The sequence below is a fragment of the Brassica napus genome, chromosome A6 (genome assembly GCF_020379485.1).
Source record: "Brassica napus cultivar Da-Ae chromosome A6, Da-Ae, whole genome shotgun sequence".
Lineage (NCBI taxonomy): Eukaryota > Viridiplantae > Streptophyta > Magnoliopsida > Brassicales > Brassicaceae > Brassica > Brassica napus.
Genome location: NC_063439.1, coordinates 21938067 through 21953383, shown reverse-complemented (window position 1 = coordinate 21953383; position 15317 = coordinate 21938067). Strand labels below are relative to the sequence as shown.

Sequence of the window (15317 nt, the reverse complement as noted above, 5' to 3'; positions counted from 1 at the left end):
TGATATTTCACCTTTTTCAGTATATTGAGCTAATTTGCTCTAAATAAATTATGATGATAAATATGATAATAATATTAAATATTCTGGGATACTTTAGTAAACTCATCTATACCAAAGTGTATTTTTCAAAAAACTTAAATGATAGTGTACTTTCAAATTAAAATTTCATATAAGTGTATTTCTCCAAATTTTCCCTATAAGGTATATATAATAAAAGTAAAAATATTTTCTAAACATAAACAATTTTACTATATCTATAATATAATATTAAAAATTAATATAAAATTAGATAACTAATATTTTAAATTTGTATATAAATTATGTTTAGAATAACAAAATTGCATTGGAAACTTTAATATGTATCTATTCATTTCCAGTCCTAATCATGCCAGGTTGTCTTGCTGAGCTTGGAGACTCTGTCTTCCTTTCTGGTGAAATAGTACATGAAATTTAATAGCAGCTATAATAACCCAACGGTATTCTACATTCATATATCCAGGGCCGTCCCTGAGATGCTGGGGGCCTAAAACAATTTAGTAAGGGTTTTATAAAAAAAAATTTTTTTACAAATTTAGGGGCCCCTTCTTATGTAAATTTTTTAAAAAAATTTGGGGGCCCTAAGCCGGTGTTTCAGTCCGCTGTGCCCAGGACCGCCCCTGCATATATCCTGGGACCATTAGCACATTTTGTGCATGTTTTTTTATATTTGTCTCATACTACTTAAAGAAAGAGAGGAGAACAAAACGAATGAGCATCACACATCATGGAGAGCCCTGTCGACCATAGTAGCCCCAAGCCAGCCATACCGGAGTGGATAACCGAGACGACCAATGGTGGAACCGCCCGTCAAGTCGATCTCTATACAGGAATCAATGGATGGGCTTCCCCTCCAGGAGACGGCTTCTCTGTCCGCTCCGCTGACTACTTCACCAACAAACAGAAATGTCCCGGAGGAGACTACCTCCTCTCTCTCGCTGGCGTTGACTGGCTCAAATCCACTACTAAACTCGACAACATTCTAGCTCGTCCCGACAACCGCGTGGCTCACGCGCTCAGAAAAGCACAGTCTCTTGGCCGGTCCCAAAACGGCTTCATCTTCGCTGTGAACTTCCATATTCCAGTCAAGGAACACTACCACTCTGTTCTCTACTTCGTGACGGAAGAACCCATTCCATCAGAATCTCTCCTGAAACAGTTCATAGACGGAGACGACTCGTACCGGAACCAGAGGTTCAAGATTGTGAGCCAAGTCTTGAGAGGGCCATGGATAGTTAAAGCTGCGGCGGGGCAGTTCGGCGCGTTCCTTGTGGCTAAGACCGTGAGGTGTACATACAATAAAGGACCAAACTACTTTGAGATTGATATCGATACAGGTAGCTGGCGGATCTTGGCGGCCCTTGTGCGGCTTTTGTTCGGGTACGCCAGGAGCCTTATTCTCGACATTGGCTTCGTTGTCGAGGCGCAAGAAGTGGATGAGCTGCCGGAGAGACTGATCGGAGCTGTTAGGTTGTGTCATATGGACGTAACATCGGCGTTTGTGGTTGATCCACAGCCATTGAAACCGTACAGGATGATGGGTTCACTGGAAGCAAAGCCACCGCGACGAGATTAGTAATAACTGGTTATGAATAAACATGGAATATATAAAATCAATCATTTCAAGTATAATATTAAACCAATTAATGTCTTACTATTTTTGTTTTTTAAAGAAAGATCGTTATGTGTAAGAGTGTAAGCAAATCGTATATTTAAATTTAGGTGAAGATATACTTATATTTGATATTTATTCTTTTTGAGTTAAATAATTAGTGTATTATCTCAGATCAGCCATCCCCTTAGGTTCACTGGGTGAAGTTTATTTGATTTTAAAAGTTTGTGTTTTTGGTCGGTAATAAAAACAAACGATGAATCGTGGATATGGACAAAAATACCTAAAGCCATAAGTTTGACAAGATATTTCTCGAGTTAATGTTAGAGGCGGTAGTAGTAATCGTTCTAGTACTCATCATTGTCTAAATATGGATGCCTAAAGGATGTACTGCGGGAACCAGGCTCGATTAGCATGGATGGAATAGGCAATGTAGTACGGTGAAGTGTTAGCTTAGCATCACCATCGACAACATTAGACAACTCTACTAAATGATAAAAAGGACGAGATTGAAAATGTCAGAAACAGAGCATCACCGGGAGAATAAATCGTGAATTATTCTCGTAAGAAAATAAAGAAACTTAAGAGAATAAACTACAATTGAGGCAAATACCTTTTCCGGGTTTGTAGTTTGATTATGTATGAATTATTTATAATTCATTAGACCATAGTTATATAGCTTCAAAATCCAATTTTTTTTTTCAGAAAAATATTTTTATCTCACTAAATGTATTTTTAATTCCTAAAAAGCTACCGAAACCGATGCCGAGGATCATAAATGAGTTTCTTGGGGGACATAGCCAAGAATTTGGTGCATAAAATATTTAGTCACATCTAAAATCAGCAGGAATCAAAAAAAAAAATTATTAAAATAAACAAAAGCAATGAACCTGTTTCTTGGGAGTTCACTGCACTAAACCCAGATCATCACTGTAACACGGACTCCACGACATGTGTCGGCCCGCGATTGGTCCGATTAATAAATTTTTTTTTTTTTTTAAAACAAAAATCAAACAGAAAAAAAATAATAATAAAAAAATACTTTGTGAACCCCTTCCATGAGTTCACTAATGCTGATGCCCTTACTCCCTCAACACATGGAGCTAAGGGATTTGGTTTACTCAGGCTACTCTAATACTTTTTTATGCAATTGATTGTGATGAAGAACAGGCTGACCACCAGAGGTAAAGATGATACAATGGAATGCAAACGTGGATTTCCAAGAGGTCCAAAAAACTCATCAACGTCTCTTTTATAAAATGCTCACATTAAAGATATGGAAGTCGCTCCCAAGGCCTAATGGACACAGATTATACGGCAAAATGGTCTTCCATCATTCAATTTGCATTAGATACATACATGGACAAAGTTAAATTATTCCTGCTAAGATATGCTCTGGAAAAATTGACACATAGCATGTAGATCGAGGAAGAAAAATTTAAGGACACCATGGAGAACGACCACTGTAACCAGAATGCCTAATCATGTTTGTAGACAGGACTCTAAGGAACATGCTTCTCTCTATACAACAAATTTAGAGACGACAACTTGAAAGAAGCACTATACAGTTGGTACTCAACACGGCCTGCAAAGATGAGTCTTAAACAAAAACAGTTTTTGAAATCTGCTATTCTTAGTAGTTGCATTCTCCAGCACTCTTAGGCACCTGTTGTACAAAGTTCTTGACTAAATACATTTTACATTTATTAGAAGAAAAAAAATCGAACTAACCGGTTTCAGATATCATACATTAAAATCTTTTCAGGTTTTGGATGTTAGTTTTGATATTATTATTACAATAATCGATTTTGTGGACGAAACCCACCAATCACAAGCCTCGGATCTGATACTATGGGGAAGTAGCACAAGCCAAACAAAGCATCGAGAAGTTTCCACATCACTGTTTGATCCAAAAATGGTGTGTATGCTGGTAGTGTTTATTGAATCAATACAATAATAGAATCTAAAAATAAGATTTAGATTCTTGAGGCTTAGGAGAAATCTTTAAAGAATCAAATGGGAAAAAGAATATAAAAGAGATTTCATTGATTCAAGGTTCATTACAAAGATGATTACAAAGTAAAGTGAACCTTAGAATACAAAATCTCTATGAAAATATGTTTTTAGACTAAGAAGAGGAGAAGATCCTTTCCCATAAGAAGGTAACTCCTTATTTATAGAAAAGATGAAGCCTAGGGCTTCCTAGCAATATGGGCCTAATTCAATGTCTAATGGACCTTGAAGAGGATGTAAATCCATCCCCAACAGTAAGTCCCCCCAAGTTCGTTGAGAGAGATGTAATCGATCTCTGCGAAGTTTACGAATAGGGTTTATTAGACAATGAACTAGACACACTCATGCCTATGACGGTTTAGGCGAGTTTATTTCGAACTTGTGCCTAGTAATAAGCGAGTTTGCTTTAAACTCGTGCTTAGCGAAAGACGAGTTTACTAGACTCATGCTAAGACAGAGGCGAGTTTACTGAGAGCTCGTGCCTAGTAGAAGAAGAGCTTCTGTAAACTCATGCCTAGCCAAAGACGAGTTTCTGTAAACTCGTGTCTAACAATAAGCGAGTCGACCGCAAACTCGTGCCTAATAAAAAGCAAGTTCAATTTAAACTTGTGCCTAAAATACACGTTTACCGAACTATTGCTGACCCGAAACCTCGTGTTGAGATCGTGTGTGCCAAGCAAGTTGTTGGCTTGTGTGTTCGTCAGGCTATGATGATGCTGAGAAATGTGCCGGCTTATGCTGCTTGTACTGATTTCAACAAGCTCGAAGCTGAGAACCGTCTTTCGAAGCATGCTGATATGACGGTGGTGAGAGCTTGTTGGCTCTGTTTTTCTCTTTGGCTCTGGTTCACAAAAGGCATGATCATGATTAGATCAATATAAACCAAGAGAAATAACCAACAGTTGCATAATTAATAAACAACCGATTGAACTTGATTTTACTTAGTGCTAGTGAGTTGTGCATGATGATATATTAATTATCAACTTATAAATATCATAAGCTACTAACAGTAAAGCAAATAACAAGAGACCTCATAAAAGTCATACGAGGATGAGTTGTTTAATAATTTAAACCACATCTATAATATCTATCGTGACACATGTGTGATTTAAAAGAAAAAAACATATGATGATAAGAGAACTTATCTTTGTCGTGAGGGAGAAACATGTGAGTAAACCCTTATCTCGACTCGTGCGGTTGAGGTTGCTAAGCTTTGGCGGACTCAAGCTTAGTTACCAAGCATAAGAGATACGAGTCCATGGAGCCGTGCGCTTGGGAGTATAAGAGGCTGTGCGTCCTTTCCATTTTGACGAGAAGGGCCATGATGATATTTCATGGGAAGTTTGACGAGAAGCTCGTACCGGTTGTGGTAAGCTTGTCGTGAGAGCTCTCTTGACGAGGAAGCAAGAACTTGATGAAAGTACGATGACACTTCCGCATTGAACCCGAACTGTTTGTGGGACGATTAGTTGGAGGAGCTTTTGTGACGCAGATGTAAGAGCTTGATGCTTGTTGCTGTATCCTTGAGACTGCCACCGGCAAGCTCGTCTAGAGATTCTTGCTTGACAGAGAAGCAATCAGCTCTGAAGTTGGAGAGTTAGTGAGACTCTGTTTTTGAGCTTTGACAGAGCTTTGAGAGCAGCACTTTGCAAGCATGAACATGCATATACCGTTGACGGGAAGCTTTTCTTGAGAGCTTACTTGATGAAGAAGTAAGATGTTGATCTCGTTCACTGACTTCACTAAACCCCTTGTCACGTCGTCATCTCTCTCAGCATAAAGATGGAAACTTTATGGTTGGAAACGACGTCTACCCGTTCACTGTGTTGATCAACTGTTTTTGTAGCTCTTCTCAACTCCCTCTCGCTAATAAGAAACCCGAGCGTGACCTCATCTTGCTCAAACCCAAGTTCCATCATCTTCCCAAGAAGAAACGGAGTCTTTGAAGCTGTTTCCTTTTGTGCCCACATGTTGGTTGTGGCGAACTCTTGTCGGGGAGAGACGCCTCTGCCGGTTACGGCGAGCTTGTTCTCGAGAGCTCGAGTGAAGAAGCATGACCTTGCCGCCACTGAGTTCATCATTCTTGAGCAGAAACAGATGAACAGACACATATGATGAAGGCATAGTGGGAAACGCCATCACTTCCGGGAACCAGGTTTAAGCAGAAGCGTGAGAGATATAGTGAATTTCTCTTGCTGAGTAGACGTCTGTGACGAGAATTCCTTGGCTCAAACCGAGAGTGGACCAAGATTGAAGCTTCAGAGAACCACAGAGAAGGAGCTGCGAGTATCAGATTTCTGGTGCTCGTCTTTTTCAACGTTTGCGACGGCAATTGAGATTGTTGTCTCTGATGTCGTTTTGTGGGAATAAGTTCCGGTAATGCCAACACTTCGTAGGTCTAGGTCGATGACTCCACCATCTTTAGAGCGGACAGAGGATTACGAACAGGAACAGCCATTGTTGCTTCATGTTATCATTAGCCCACCAAGTGTTCGATCAAAATCCCACACGAGAGATCTCTTTTCAGACATAAAGCTTGTACCTTTGAAGTTCTCTGGTCCGGAGATGCTGACCTAACCCACTCGCTTGATGCTTGGTGAAGGCTGGAGATGGAGATCTCTGACTACTTCTCCCCGAAGGCTTCTCGTCGTGCAATCAGATGGTGAGATACTTCTCCATGTTCCCTCTTGTTCTCCTTGTCGGCGTCAAAGTCGGAGACGTGGTTGCCACAGCGACGAGGCGACGAAGCTACGGGATGATTTGGTTCATCATCACTGCTTTCTTCATGGACTGGAAAGAAGTTGGAGCTTGCACGAGCTAAAGAAACGAACTGACTTCCATGGCATTGACCAAAAGCGAGAAAGTTTTTGGCTTTACCGGGAGCGTCGCAAGATTCGGCTGATTTTCGACGAGAATGACGGAGGCTCTTCTCTTGGCGAGAGAATCTGACTTTACAGACGCCGATACTGCCTCCGCCGCTTAGGTTGATGACTTGGAGCAGATCGCCACTGTTTTGTGTGCGGTTCCGTCGTCGTGATTCACCCGGAGCTCCCGATGAGGGTGAGGTGTCGACTAGATATGGTTGGGCCTAACTTGGGCTCCTTTTCTCAAAAATTATCATTGTCTTTGAGCCCAGATCTGTGGCTGTTGTAAGCCAAGATGGAGTAGAAACCGACGAGATCCATCGTTCCCAAGTTCGATTTGCTTTGAAAATAATTCTCCTAGCCCCTTCCTTCTAGCGCCAACTGTTTGATCCAAAAATGGTGTGTAAGCTGGTAGTGTTTGTTGAATCAATACAATAATAGAATCTAAAAATAAGATTTAGATTCTTGAGGCTTAGGAGAAATCTTTAAAGAATCAAATGAGAAAAAGAATATAAAAGAGATTTCATTGATTCAAGGTTCATTACAAAGTAAAGTGAACCTTAGAATACAAAATCTCTATGAAAATATGTTTTTAGACTAAGAAGAGGAGAAGATCCTTTCCCATAAGAAGGTAGCTCCTTATTTATAGAAAAGATGAAGCCTAGGGCTTCCTAGCAATATGGGCCTAGTTCAATGTCTAATGAACCTTGAAGAGGATGTAAATCCATCCCCAACAATTACGCCACTAAAAATAGCCACGTTGTTTCGTTGAGTTTGGAGACTCTAAATCTTCCTTTGTCATGATACAGCACATTAAGTACTTAACGGTACCAACATTAATAACCATGGACCATTGGCGCATTTTTTGCATGTTTTTTTAGTGAGCCCCATACTACTTATAGAGAGAGAACAACAAGGAATGAGCATCACACATCATGAACCAAACCCAAAGCCCTTCTGATGATAACAATGCCAAGCAGACCAGAACCGGAGAGAAGTCCACGGAACCGGAGTGGATAACCGAAACGATCAATGGTGGATCCACACGCCACGTCGATCTCCATACAGGAATCAACGGCTTTGCTGCACCTCCAGGAGACGTATTCTCTGTCCGATCCGCCGACTACTTCACCAGCAAACAGAAATGTCCCGGTGGAGACTACCTCCTCTCTGCCGCCGGCGTTGACTGGCTCAAATCCAGTACCAACCTCGACAACATCCTAGCTCGTCCCGACAACCGCGTGGCTCACGCGCTCAGAAAAGCACAGTCTCTTGGCCGATCCCAAAACGGTTTCATCTTCGCTGTGAACTTTCATATTCCAGGCAAGGAACACTACCACTCGGTGCACTACTTCGCGACGGACCAACCCATTCCATTAGACTCTCTCCTAAAACGGTTCATAGACGGAGACGACTCGTTCCGTAACGAGAGGTTCAAGATAGTGAGCCAAGTGGTGAAAGGGCCATGGATAGTTAAAGCGGCCGCAGGGCAGTTCGGCGCGTTCCTTGCGGCTAAGACAGTGAGGTGTACTTACCATAAAGGACCGAACTACTTTGAGATCGATATCGATACAGGTAGCTGGCCCATCTTGGCGGCCCTTGTACGGCTTTTGTTCGGGTACGCAAGGAGCCTTATTATCGACATTGGCTACGTTGTTGAGGCGCAAGAAGAGGATGAGCTGCCGGAGAGACTGATCGGAGGCATTAGGTTGTGTCATATGGAGGTATCTTCGGCGTTTGTGGTCGACCCGCAGCCAGTGAAACCGTACAGAATGATGGGTTCAGCGGAAGCAAGCCACGACGACAACACGCATTGAATTAATTTCAAGTAATTTTTAATAGAAAGATTAAAACATTCATAAACTGTTATGAACTTTTTTTTGTCGGCAACTTTTTATTTATTATGAATAAGCCATAAAGGGATTGTTACAAAAAAACAAAAAATAACCTATAAGGGATAAAGGCTGCACACTAGTCGTTACTCTCCTCGGTGTGAGCATCGTATCACGAGACCAAGGATAGAGTACAGCCACGTTGCATTTGTGATGGTTATGGTGATGATGATTGAGACGTGTCACATTGTTCAATCTCTTCTTTTTTTTTTTTTTTTTTTTTGTCATCTAAAAAATTTTATTAGTGGACCAAAACCCAACAGGTAAGACCTAACAACATAACCTTACAAGAAAATCCAACAAACAGGTTGGACTAAACTTTACAAACTATGGACCGTAAGCCCATAGACGAAACCCGTTGAAAAAGAAAAAACGCGTCACCCACCACGTATCCGATCGTCCAGTGATCAATGAACACGCGTTAAAGCACGAGATCACTTCTTCCACCGGAACCAGAGCAAGATGCGACTGAGCTCCGCCGTAAGCGAAGTCGAACCAGAGGATGAGCCGTTCAACATAACAACTTCACCGAAGTTCGAACCGAAGAATCATACTGGCGGATCTACGATTCACCAAAGGAAACATCAACTGCCTTCAATCGAACCAAAGTCTTCGATTTTTTTTCAAAGATTCAGACCGAGAGGCAATTGGACGAAGAAGAACTAGAACGTAGATCAAACGGAACTCGGAAACAACCGGGAAAAAGCCGGCGACGGCGGTGCAGAAGAAGCCATCGCTTTCCGGAGACCAAAAGCCGGCGAAACCGGTGCTAAGAAAGCCACTGCTTCCCAGAAGCAAAAGTCCTACACAAGGGAGACAACCAGATGAACCGGCCAGACAAATCAGCGAAACCTCTCTTTCTGAAAGATCCAAGAGTGATAAGAAGGAGAAGATTCGAGATAAATCTCTCTCTCTCTAAAATAAGAGAGAAGCCGATTAATTTCACATTGTTCAATCTCATAAATTGTTATGAATAAACATCAAATAAATAAAATCATAATTACTTTCTCTCATTTTCAAGTTTATTAAAGCCAATGTCAACTATTTTTTGTTTGGTTCATATACTTAAAATTAGCCGAAGTTGGACGTAGTTTTTATTCTTTTTGAGTTACGAATCCAACTGAAAGTTGGAAGTAAAACATTACGAATCCAATACTACCAGACTGTCTGGGCCCTCTTTAGGTCGGCTAACGAACATCTGTTAACATTAATTTGGCTACTCAGCACCATCAAAGCTGTTAACAAGCTTGGACTCGCTTCAGAAAATAAATGCGACAGCCACCCCCAAAAGCTTACTGGACATGCGTCTGGCTCAGTGAAAATCACTCCTACCCAATGGTATGATATTTTTGTGATCACACACAAGACAAAGTCACTTCTTTACTTTTTTTGATGATTCAGAGGTTTCGAATCCCTAGGCCTAATACTTTTTTTCTAAAACACAAACTTTTGGAAACAACAATGATCAATCAGTCAATGGTGCAGCAAATCTAAGTTATCCAACCATATAAGCTGGCAACTGAGAAAATAGTGGATAGAGCCAAAAACAAAGGACACATCCCTTATTAGCATTAACTCGAGCATAAGCATCTAAATATTCAATCACAAATTCATCAAAAAAACATCTATAACGCAAAATATCAGGTCGGAACTAAGACATTAAGCCCAATAGATGAATCGAAAGTCCAATCCATCTGCCGACGTTTCCTCACTGAGGTTTTTGTTTGGGAGGCTGACGATCAGAGGCCAATCTGTAAATCCAGTAAACCTACACATCGCATATTCCGAAAAGAGATCAACGATCGGTGATGCGAACAACATATAGAACTAATTCGAAATAGAGAGGATAGCAAGTGAGAGTTACCAAGGCAATGACGTGAGCTGCGGCTAGGAAAGTAACCAAAGCCGGTACTAGATCCACAGACTTCTCCATCGCAGACGAAATGAAATAGACTCTAGAACGGAACGATCTGGCTCTATACTTCACCGAAGTTTCTCTGCCGGAGACGACTAAGATTGTATACAGTGAGACAGCGAGAGAAAAGAGTCGTCGTCGTCGACTTATCTACGCTTCTCCGATTTAAAAAAAATCAGATCAATGTTTAACCTTCCTTACTCCAGTTATGTTGAACGTATGGGCCTTAAGACTCATCCGGCCCATATAACTTCTCCAAGTAACATAATAAACGCCGACTGACTCTGTGATTGCCACGTGTCTTCCACGTGGCGCATCGTCACCTACGTGGAGAGATACTCAAAGTCATATTGGCGATCTCGCTTGCGCATTTTAGCGAACAGTTCCGGCGCAAAGAGAGAGGTGCCGTACGAGTGTTAATGGGAATCTCGCATACTCTTCGAGTGAATACATCGTCGTGTCCTTGCTTTTAGCCGATGAGGAATGTTTTCGTTGCTCTCCGCCGTCACCGCCGTGTCTCGCCGTTCCAGAGAGGTTCGTATTTCTTCCCTTTTCGGTCTCGCATTCAATGCTTCGTCAACAATTTCTACGAATTAAGAGAACAAAATTGCGGGAGTTAATGGTTTTCGGGTTGAATATTTGAATCGGTAATCGCTATTGTGAATCCACTTAGTTTGCTAGGCATAGCGGAGTGAAGAATTGTGATTATCACGAGCATTGGAGAGTTTTGCTGATGTTAATTACTCATTGCTGTTGTACCTCCACGGTTGCTCGAGCTCAACTTCAGTGACGTTTTCACTCTTTATCTTTGCTAGATCAGCTCATCAGGGTTGTGTATAGGAGAAGACGTTTATTAGGTTAAATGTTGATGAGGTTGTTGTTATAGTTGTAGCTTCACATAATGACAAACCTACTTGCTCCAAGCCTGTGGGATACATATCGAGAGGAAAGGATGGTGAACTTGGAAGACGGATTTCACCATTTTACTTGCAACACAGAACGTGAGTTCTTGATCATACCGAATAATTTGTGGATTCACAACCAGTCGAGGGTTTCAGGATGTTTTACTGAGTTCATCTTTTTTCTTTTGGGGGGGGAATGGATGTCACAGGTATTCGACGGAATTCACCAGCGTTCATGGTGGAAGACCTACGGCAGAGTATGCAAAGTTGCGGAGAGAATCCCTTGAAACCGAATTTGGACAAGCTCTTGGAGCGTATAGCTCGAAAAGTTTCTCTGCAGTGTATCGCTTTGGCCCCTTTTTGGCGCTATATAGAGCTGCTATCATTTCGTTCTATGTGGTGAAGCTTACCTTTTGGCAGCTGTTTGTTCAGGATATGAGGAAACGGGCTGTCAAGGTCTGTATACTCGAGCCTATGATGATCTGTTGTTTAATTAGATGAAACGAAGTGTACTCTTTGGACATATGGTTCGGCCAGTTATTAATTTGAATCATATTTTGGATGCAGTTCCGTGAGACTCTTATCAGCTTGGGGCCTTTCTACATTAAGGCATGTTGGTTGTTCGCTTTTTATTCCAGCACTCCTCTAAAGTTTATTAATCTCTGCCTCTTCTTTTCTTGAATCCTCACAAAATAATACACTATTTTGGGCCGCAGCTCGGACAGGCGCTGAGCACAAGAGCAGACATATTACCCTCTATTTATTGTCAGGAGCTTTCAAAACTGCAGGTCGGCATTGTTTTTCTTTCTTTCAAGTTATTCATTTAGTTGTACTGGTATAATTGGATATTGGATTATTATAGGATCAAATTCCTCCATTTCCAAATAGTGTTGCTATGAGATGTATTGAAGAGCAATTGGGTGCTCCAGTGTCAAAACTTTTTGCCGATATCAGTCCTAAGCCTGTTGCTGCTGCATCTCTTGGCCAGGTATACAAAGGTTAGATACCTTTTTAACTGTGTTCGGTTTTCTTCTATCCAGTCTCTGCTGCTGTCCTCGCCACTGTTCTCAATTTACAGTTACTAGAAGCTAAATGGTTCACCTTTTCCCTTCAATTATTGCAGCTCATCTGCATTCTGGACAGTTGGTAGCTGTTAAAGTTCAGAGACCTGGAATGTCACTCTCGCTAACACGTGACGCACTCTTATTCCATATGATCGGGGGACAACTCAAACGATTTGCGAAAGCCCGTAAGGATCTTTTGGTAGCAGTGAACGAAATGGTGAGCAATTATCTGAAACGTTAGCACTAGTTCTCTGCTTATATATATTATGCAAACGTGCTTATGTCTCTCTGGAATGAACAGGTCAGGCATATGTTTGATGAAATAGATTACGTTCGAGAGGCAAAAAATGCAGAACGATTTGCGTCTCTATACTCTTTCGATTCAGGTAGGCTCTCTTGTTTCAAATTGTGCATTCTCTTCTGAAATACCATTTTCCGGTCCATAATATCTTTAAATATTGACAGCGAATGATCAGGTTAATGATAACGCTGCACCTAGGAATATGTCCAAGAATCATAGAGCAGAGAACATTAAAGTCCCTAAAATATACTGGAATTTTACACGCACCGCGGTTCTCACAATGGAATGGGTCGATGGCATAAAACTAACAGATGAAATTAAGCTGAAAAGGGCTTCTCTTGATAGAAGGGACTTGATCGATCAGGTAACTAAATAACTGATACCTAATTAAGTTAGGCTAATGTCCTCACATAGTGACAAATTAATCTATGGACATTGTGCTCCACTGAGAACCTTGAATTGGTTCGTATTACAGGGCCTATCATGCTCATTAAAGCAGCTGCTTGAGGTTGGATTCTTTCATGCTGATCCGCACCCAGGAAATCTTGTGGCTACAAAAGAAGGGTCTCTTGTTTATTTCGACTTCGGGATGATGGGGAATATCCCACGTCACTATCGTGTTGGACTTATTCAAATTGTAAGCTCTATTTCAGTTAATCTTTTCCTTTTTCTCAGTCTTATATGCGTGTGGTATCTTTAGCTTCTCTCCTCGATTTTGCTTATAAAATATACTACATGCAACGTCCTTTTCTGTTGAAGATCGAGAATAAAAACTTTCCATCTAAAATCGTTGTTTAGTTGATTTTTGATTAGTTTTATTGCGATTGCAGCTGGTGCATTTTGTCAACCGTGACTCTCTAAGTTTGGCAAATGATTTCCTTTCATTGGGATTTTTACCTGAAGGAGTCGATATACAAGCAGTTTCAAATGCTTTACGTTCTTCGTTTGGTTCTAGTACACGAATTTCACAAGATTTCCAGGTATACTCCTTTCTTCATCTTGCAACGGAAATTTAGTAAGTTACACTCAACCCTACAAACACATTCACTGAAAGATACAACTGTGGCAAAGCCTTTCATAACATTTCTAGTTTTATTGCTTATGAGCTGAAACGTTTTCAACTAAACGTGCAAGTTGGGAAAGGCACAACTTGAAATGATTTTTTTCTTACAACGTTAGAAAAATTAATAGTAACATTAGGAATTTTGTTGTTTTAAAATGATATGTAATTTCATTCAAAAAAAAAATGATATGTAATTAAATAGACCTCATTAGCAAAAAAAAATCCGCCTGTGCTTCAGTGACACGTATATTTGGATGAAAGTGCTTAGCTAGTCTCATGCATCAAAATGAAAACTTCAATTTATATATGGTCCAAAACATTAAAGGGCGTGCTAAATATCTGAGAAAGGAATTTGGTTGTCCGTGAGATATGAATTACATTTTAAACTGTTAGAAACCAAATCAGTAGCTACTTGGTCATAGTTTATACTACTGACAGAATTTTTCACCGTGATGATTACTTTGTCCTCCCACAATGCTTACATCTGCCATAATCCTTGCTTATTTCCCTGTACAGGGCGTGATGGAACAATTGTATGATGTTATGTACGACTTCAATTTCTCACTACCTCCAGATTATGCTCTTGTGATAAGATCCCTTGGTTCACTAGAAGGCACTGCGAAGATTCTTGATCCAGAGTTCAAAGTCATCGAAAGTGCTTATCCATTTGTGATCGGGAGGCTATTAGCAGATCCAAGCCCAGATATGAGGAAGATTCTAAGGGAACTTGTCATTTGTAACGATGGATCAATAAGGTGGAATCGACTTGAACGCCTGGTACGTTAACACAACTCTCCTCTTGAGGATATAGTTGGTTCTTCTTTGTGAAACAGAGTAACCTGAAGAAAGAGTTAGCAACTCTCTCTTTCAGGTAGCAGCGATATCCGAACAGGCTTCTGTGACATCTGGAGATTCTCCAGAAGACAAAACGATGAAGAAATCATCAGAACTGAAATCATTCGACATGCATTCAGTAGTTTCGGCGACAGAAGATCTGCTGTTGTTCATCTTATCAGAGAAAGGGCAGAGAGTTCGGGTCTTCCTTCTTCAAGACATAATCAGAGTGGTTGATATATTCCTGGAAGAAGAGGTTCTTGATCTGAACATGAAGAAGAAGCAAACCATCAATCTTAGGGTCTGTAATCATCAAAACCTTTTAACAAAAATCCTCTCATTGGATTCTGAAGAAACTGTTATCATTAAGTCTCATCATTTTACTCTCTCTCTCTCTATGTATATATTCTCAGGAAGAAGGGACGATGAAAAGAGTGAGCAATGGATTCAAATGTCTGAATGAGGCCGTGAAGCTTGCACCAGGAATGTGGACAGCAATGCTTCTTCGGATGTCAAGGAAGCCTGAGGTTCACAGTTATGCTTTAGATATAGTTTCTGCACTGTGTACACATTTAGGCCAGAAAATGCCTAACAATTGTTGGATCCTTTTCTCCAAACTGCTCCATCACAACAAGAAGAGCCAATAAATTATTTTATACTCGCTTATTTCATCTTAGTACCTACTGCTAGAGAATATACACCAGGAATATGTAACAGTTTAAAATATCCGTCTACGTGTCATTTTGGAGATCTGTGATTGAACTGTTTTTTTTTTTGACTTGCAAGTCCATAAAGCTTTCTATATTTAGCAAAGACCATAG

The 15317-nt window shown here is 40.6% G+C and overlaps 4 protein-coding genes across 6 annotated transcripts; 3 read left to right on the top strand and 1 right to left on the bottom strand.

Annotated features, from left to right (window-relative positions):
- Positions 1-665: 665 nt before the first annotated feature.
- On the top strand, positions 666-1782 carry LOC106352094 (protein ENHANCED DISEASE RESISTANCE 2-like). Its single transcript, XM_013791773.3, has one exon. The coding sequence runs from the start codon at positions 764-766 to the stop codon at positions 1610-1612; it is 849 nt and encodes a 282-aa protein (XP_013647227.2). The 5' UTR covers positions 666-763; the 3' UTR covers positions 1613-1782.
- Positions 1783-7269: 5487 nt separating this feature from the next.
- On the top strand, positions 7270-8604 carry LOC106352093 (protein ENHANCED DISEASE RESISTANCE 2-like). The gene has a single exon (XM_013791771.3). The coding sequence runs from the start codon at positions 7461-7463 to the stop codon at positions 8340-8342; it is 882 nt and encodes a 293-aa protein (XP_013647225.2). The 5' UTR covers positions 7270-7460; the 3' UTR covers positions 8343-8604.
- Positions 8605-9952: 1348 nt separating this feature from the next.
- On the bottom strand, positions 9953-10508 carry LOC106348508. The gene is made up of 2 exons (XM_013788260.3): positions 10282-10508; positions 9953-10185 (listed from the first exon to the last, which is right to left on the bottom strand). The coding sequence occupies exons 1-2, from the start codon at positions 10348-10350 to the stop codon at positions 10126-10128; spliced, it is 129 nt and encodes a 42-aa protein (XP_013643714.1). The 5' UTR covers positions 10351-10508; the 3' UTR covers positions 9953-10125.
- Positions 10509-10689: 181 nt separating this feature from the next.
- On the top strand, positions 10690-15162 carry LOC106348505 (uncharacterized protein slr1919). 3 transcript variants are annotated; one of them, XR_007314440.1, is made up of 14 exons: positions 10690-10866; positions 11219-11333; positions 11444-11690; positions 11802-11843; positions 11951-12022; positions 12097-12232; positions 12358-12515; positions 12600-12684; positions 12764-12963; positions 13075-13236; positions 13430-13579; positions 14179-14439; positions 14518-14797; positions 14910-15162. XR_007314440.1 is itself a non-coding variant. In XM_013788255.3 (14 exons), exons 1-14 carry the CDS (start codon positions 10809-10811, stop codon positions 15141-15143), a joined length of 2184 nt encoding a protein of 727 aa, XP_013643709.2. In that variant the 5' UTR covers positions 10690-10808; the 3' UTR covers positions 15144-15162. The 3 variants fall into 3 exon arrangements, 2 of the variants coding, with proteins under 2 accessions (XP_013643709.2, XP_013643710.2); XM_013788255.3 differs by having other exon boundaries at positions 14534-14797; XM_013788256.3 differs by having other exon boundaries at positions 10692-10866; positions 11225-11333; positions 14534-14797.
- Positions 15163-15317: the final 155 nt, after the last annotated feature.

Bases quoted from the DNA above. Each gene is read 5' to 3' on its own strand.
- LOC106348508 (XM_013788260.3), bottom strand. From the start codon at position 10,350: ATGGAGAAGTCTGTGGATCTAGTACCGGCTTTGGTTACTTTCCTAGCC. The intron at 10,186-10,281 runs GTAACTCTCACT...TGCGATGTGTAG, and splicing joins CAGCTCACGTCATTGCCTTG to GTTTACTGGATTTACAGATT.
- LOC106348505 (XM_013788255.3), top strand. From the start codon at position 10,809: ATGAGGAATGTTTTCGTTGCTCTCCGCCGTCACCGCCGTGTCTCGCCG. The intron at 12,685-12,763 runs GTAGGCTCTCTT...AAATATTGACAG, and splicing joins TCTATACTCTTTCGATTCAG to CGAATGATCAGGTTAATGAT. The intron at 14,798-14,909 runs GTCTGTAATCAT...ATATATTCTCAG, and splicing joins AGCAAACCATCAATCTTAGG to GAAGAAGGGACGATGAAAAG.
- LOC106352093 (XM_013791771.3), top strand. From the start codon at position 7,461: ATGAACCAAACCCAAAGCCCTTCTGATGATAACAATGCCAAGCAGACC.
- LOC106352094 (XM_013791773.3), top strand. From the start codon at position 764: ATGGAGAGCCCTGTCGACCATAGTAGCCCCAAGCCAGCCATACCGGAG.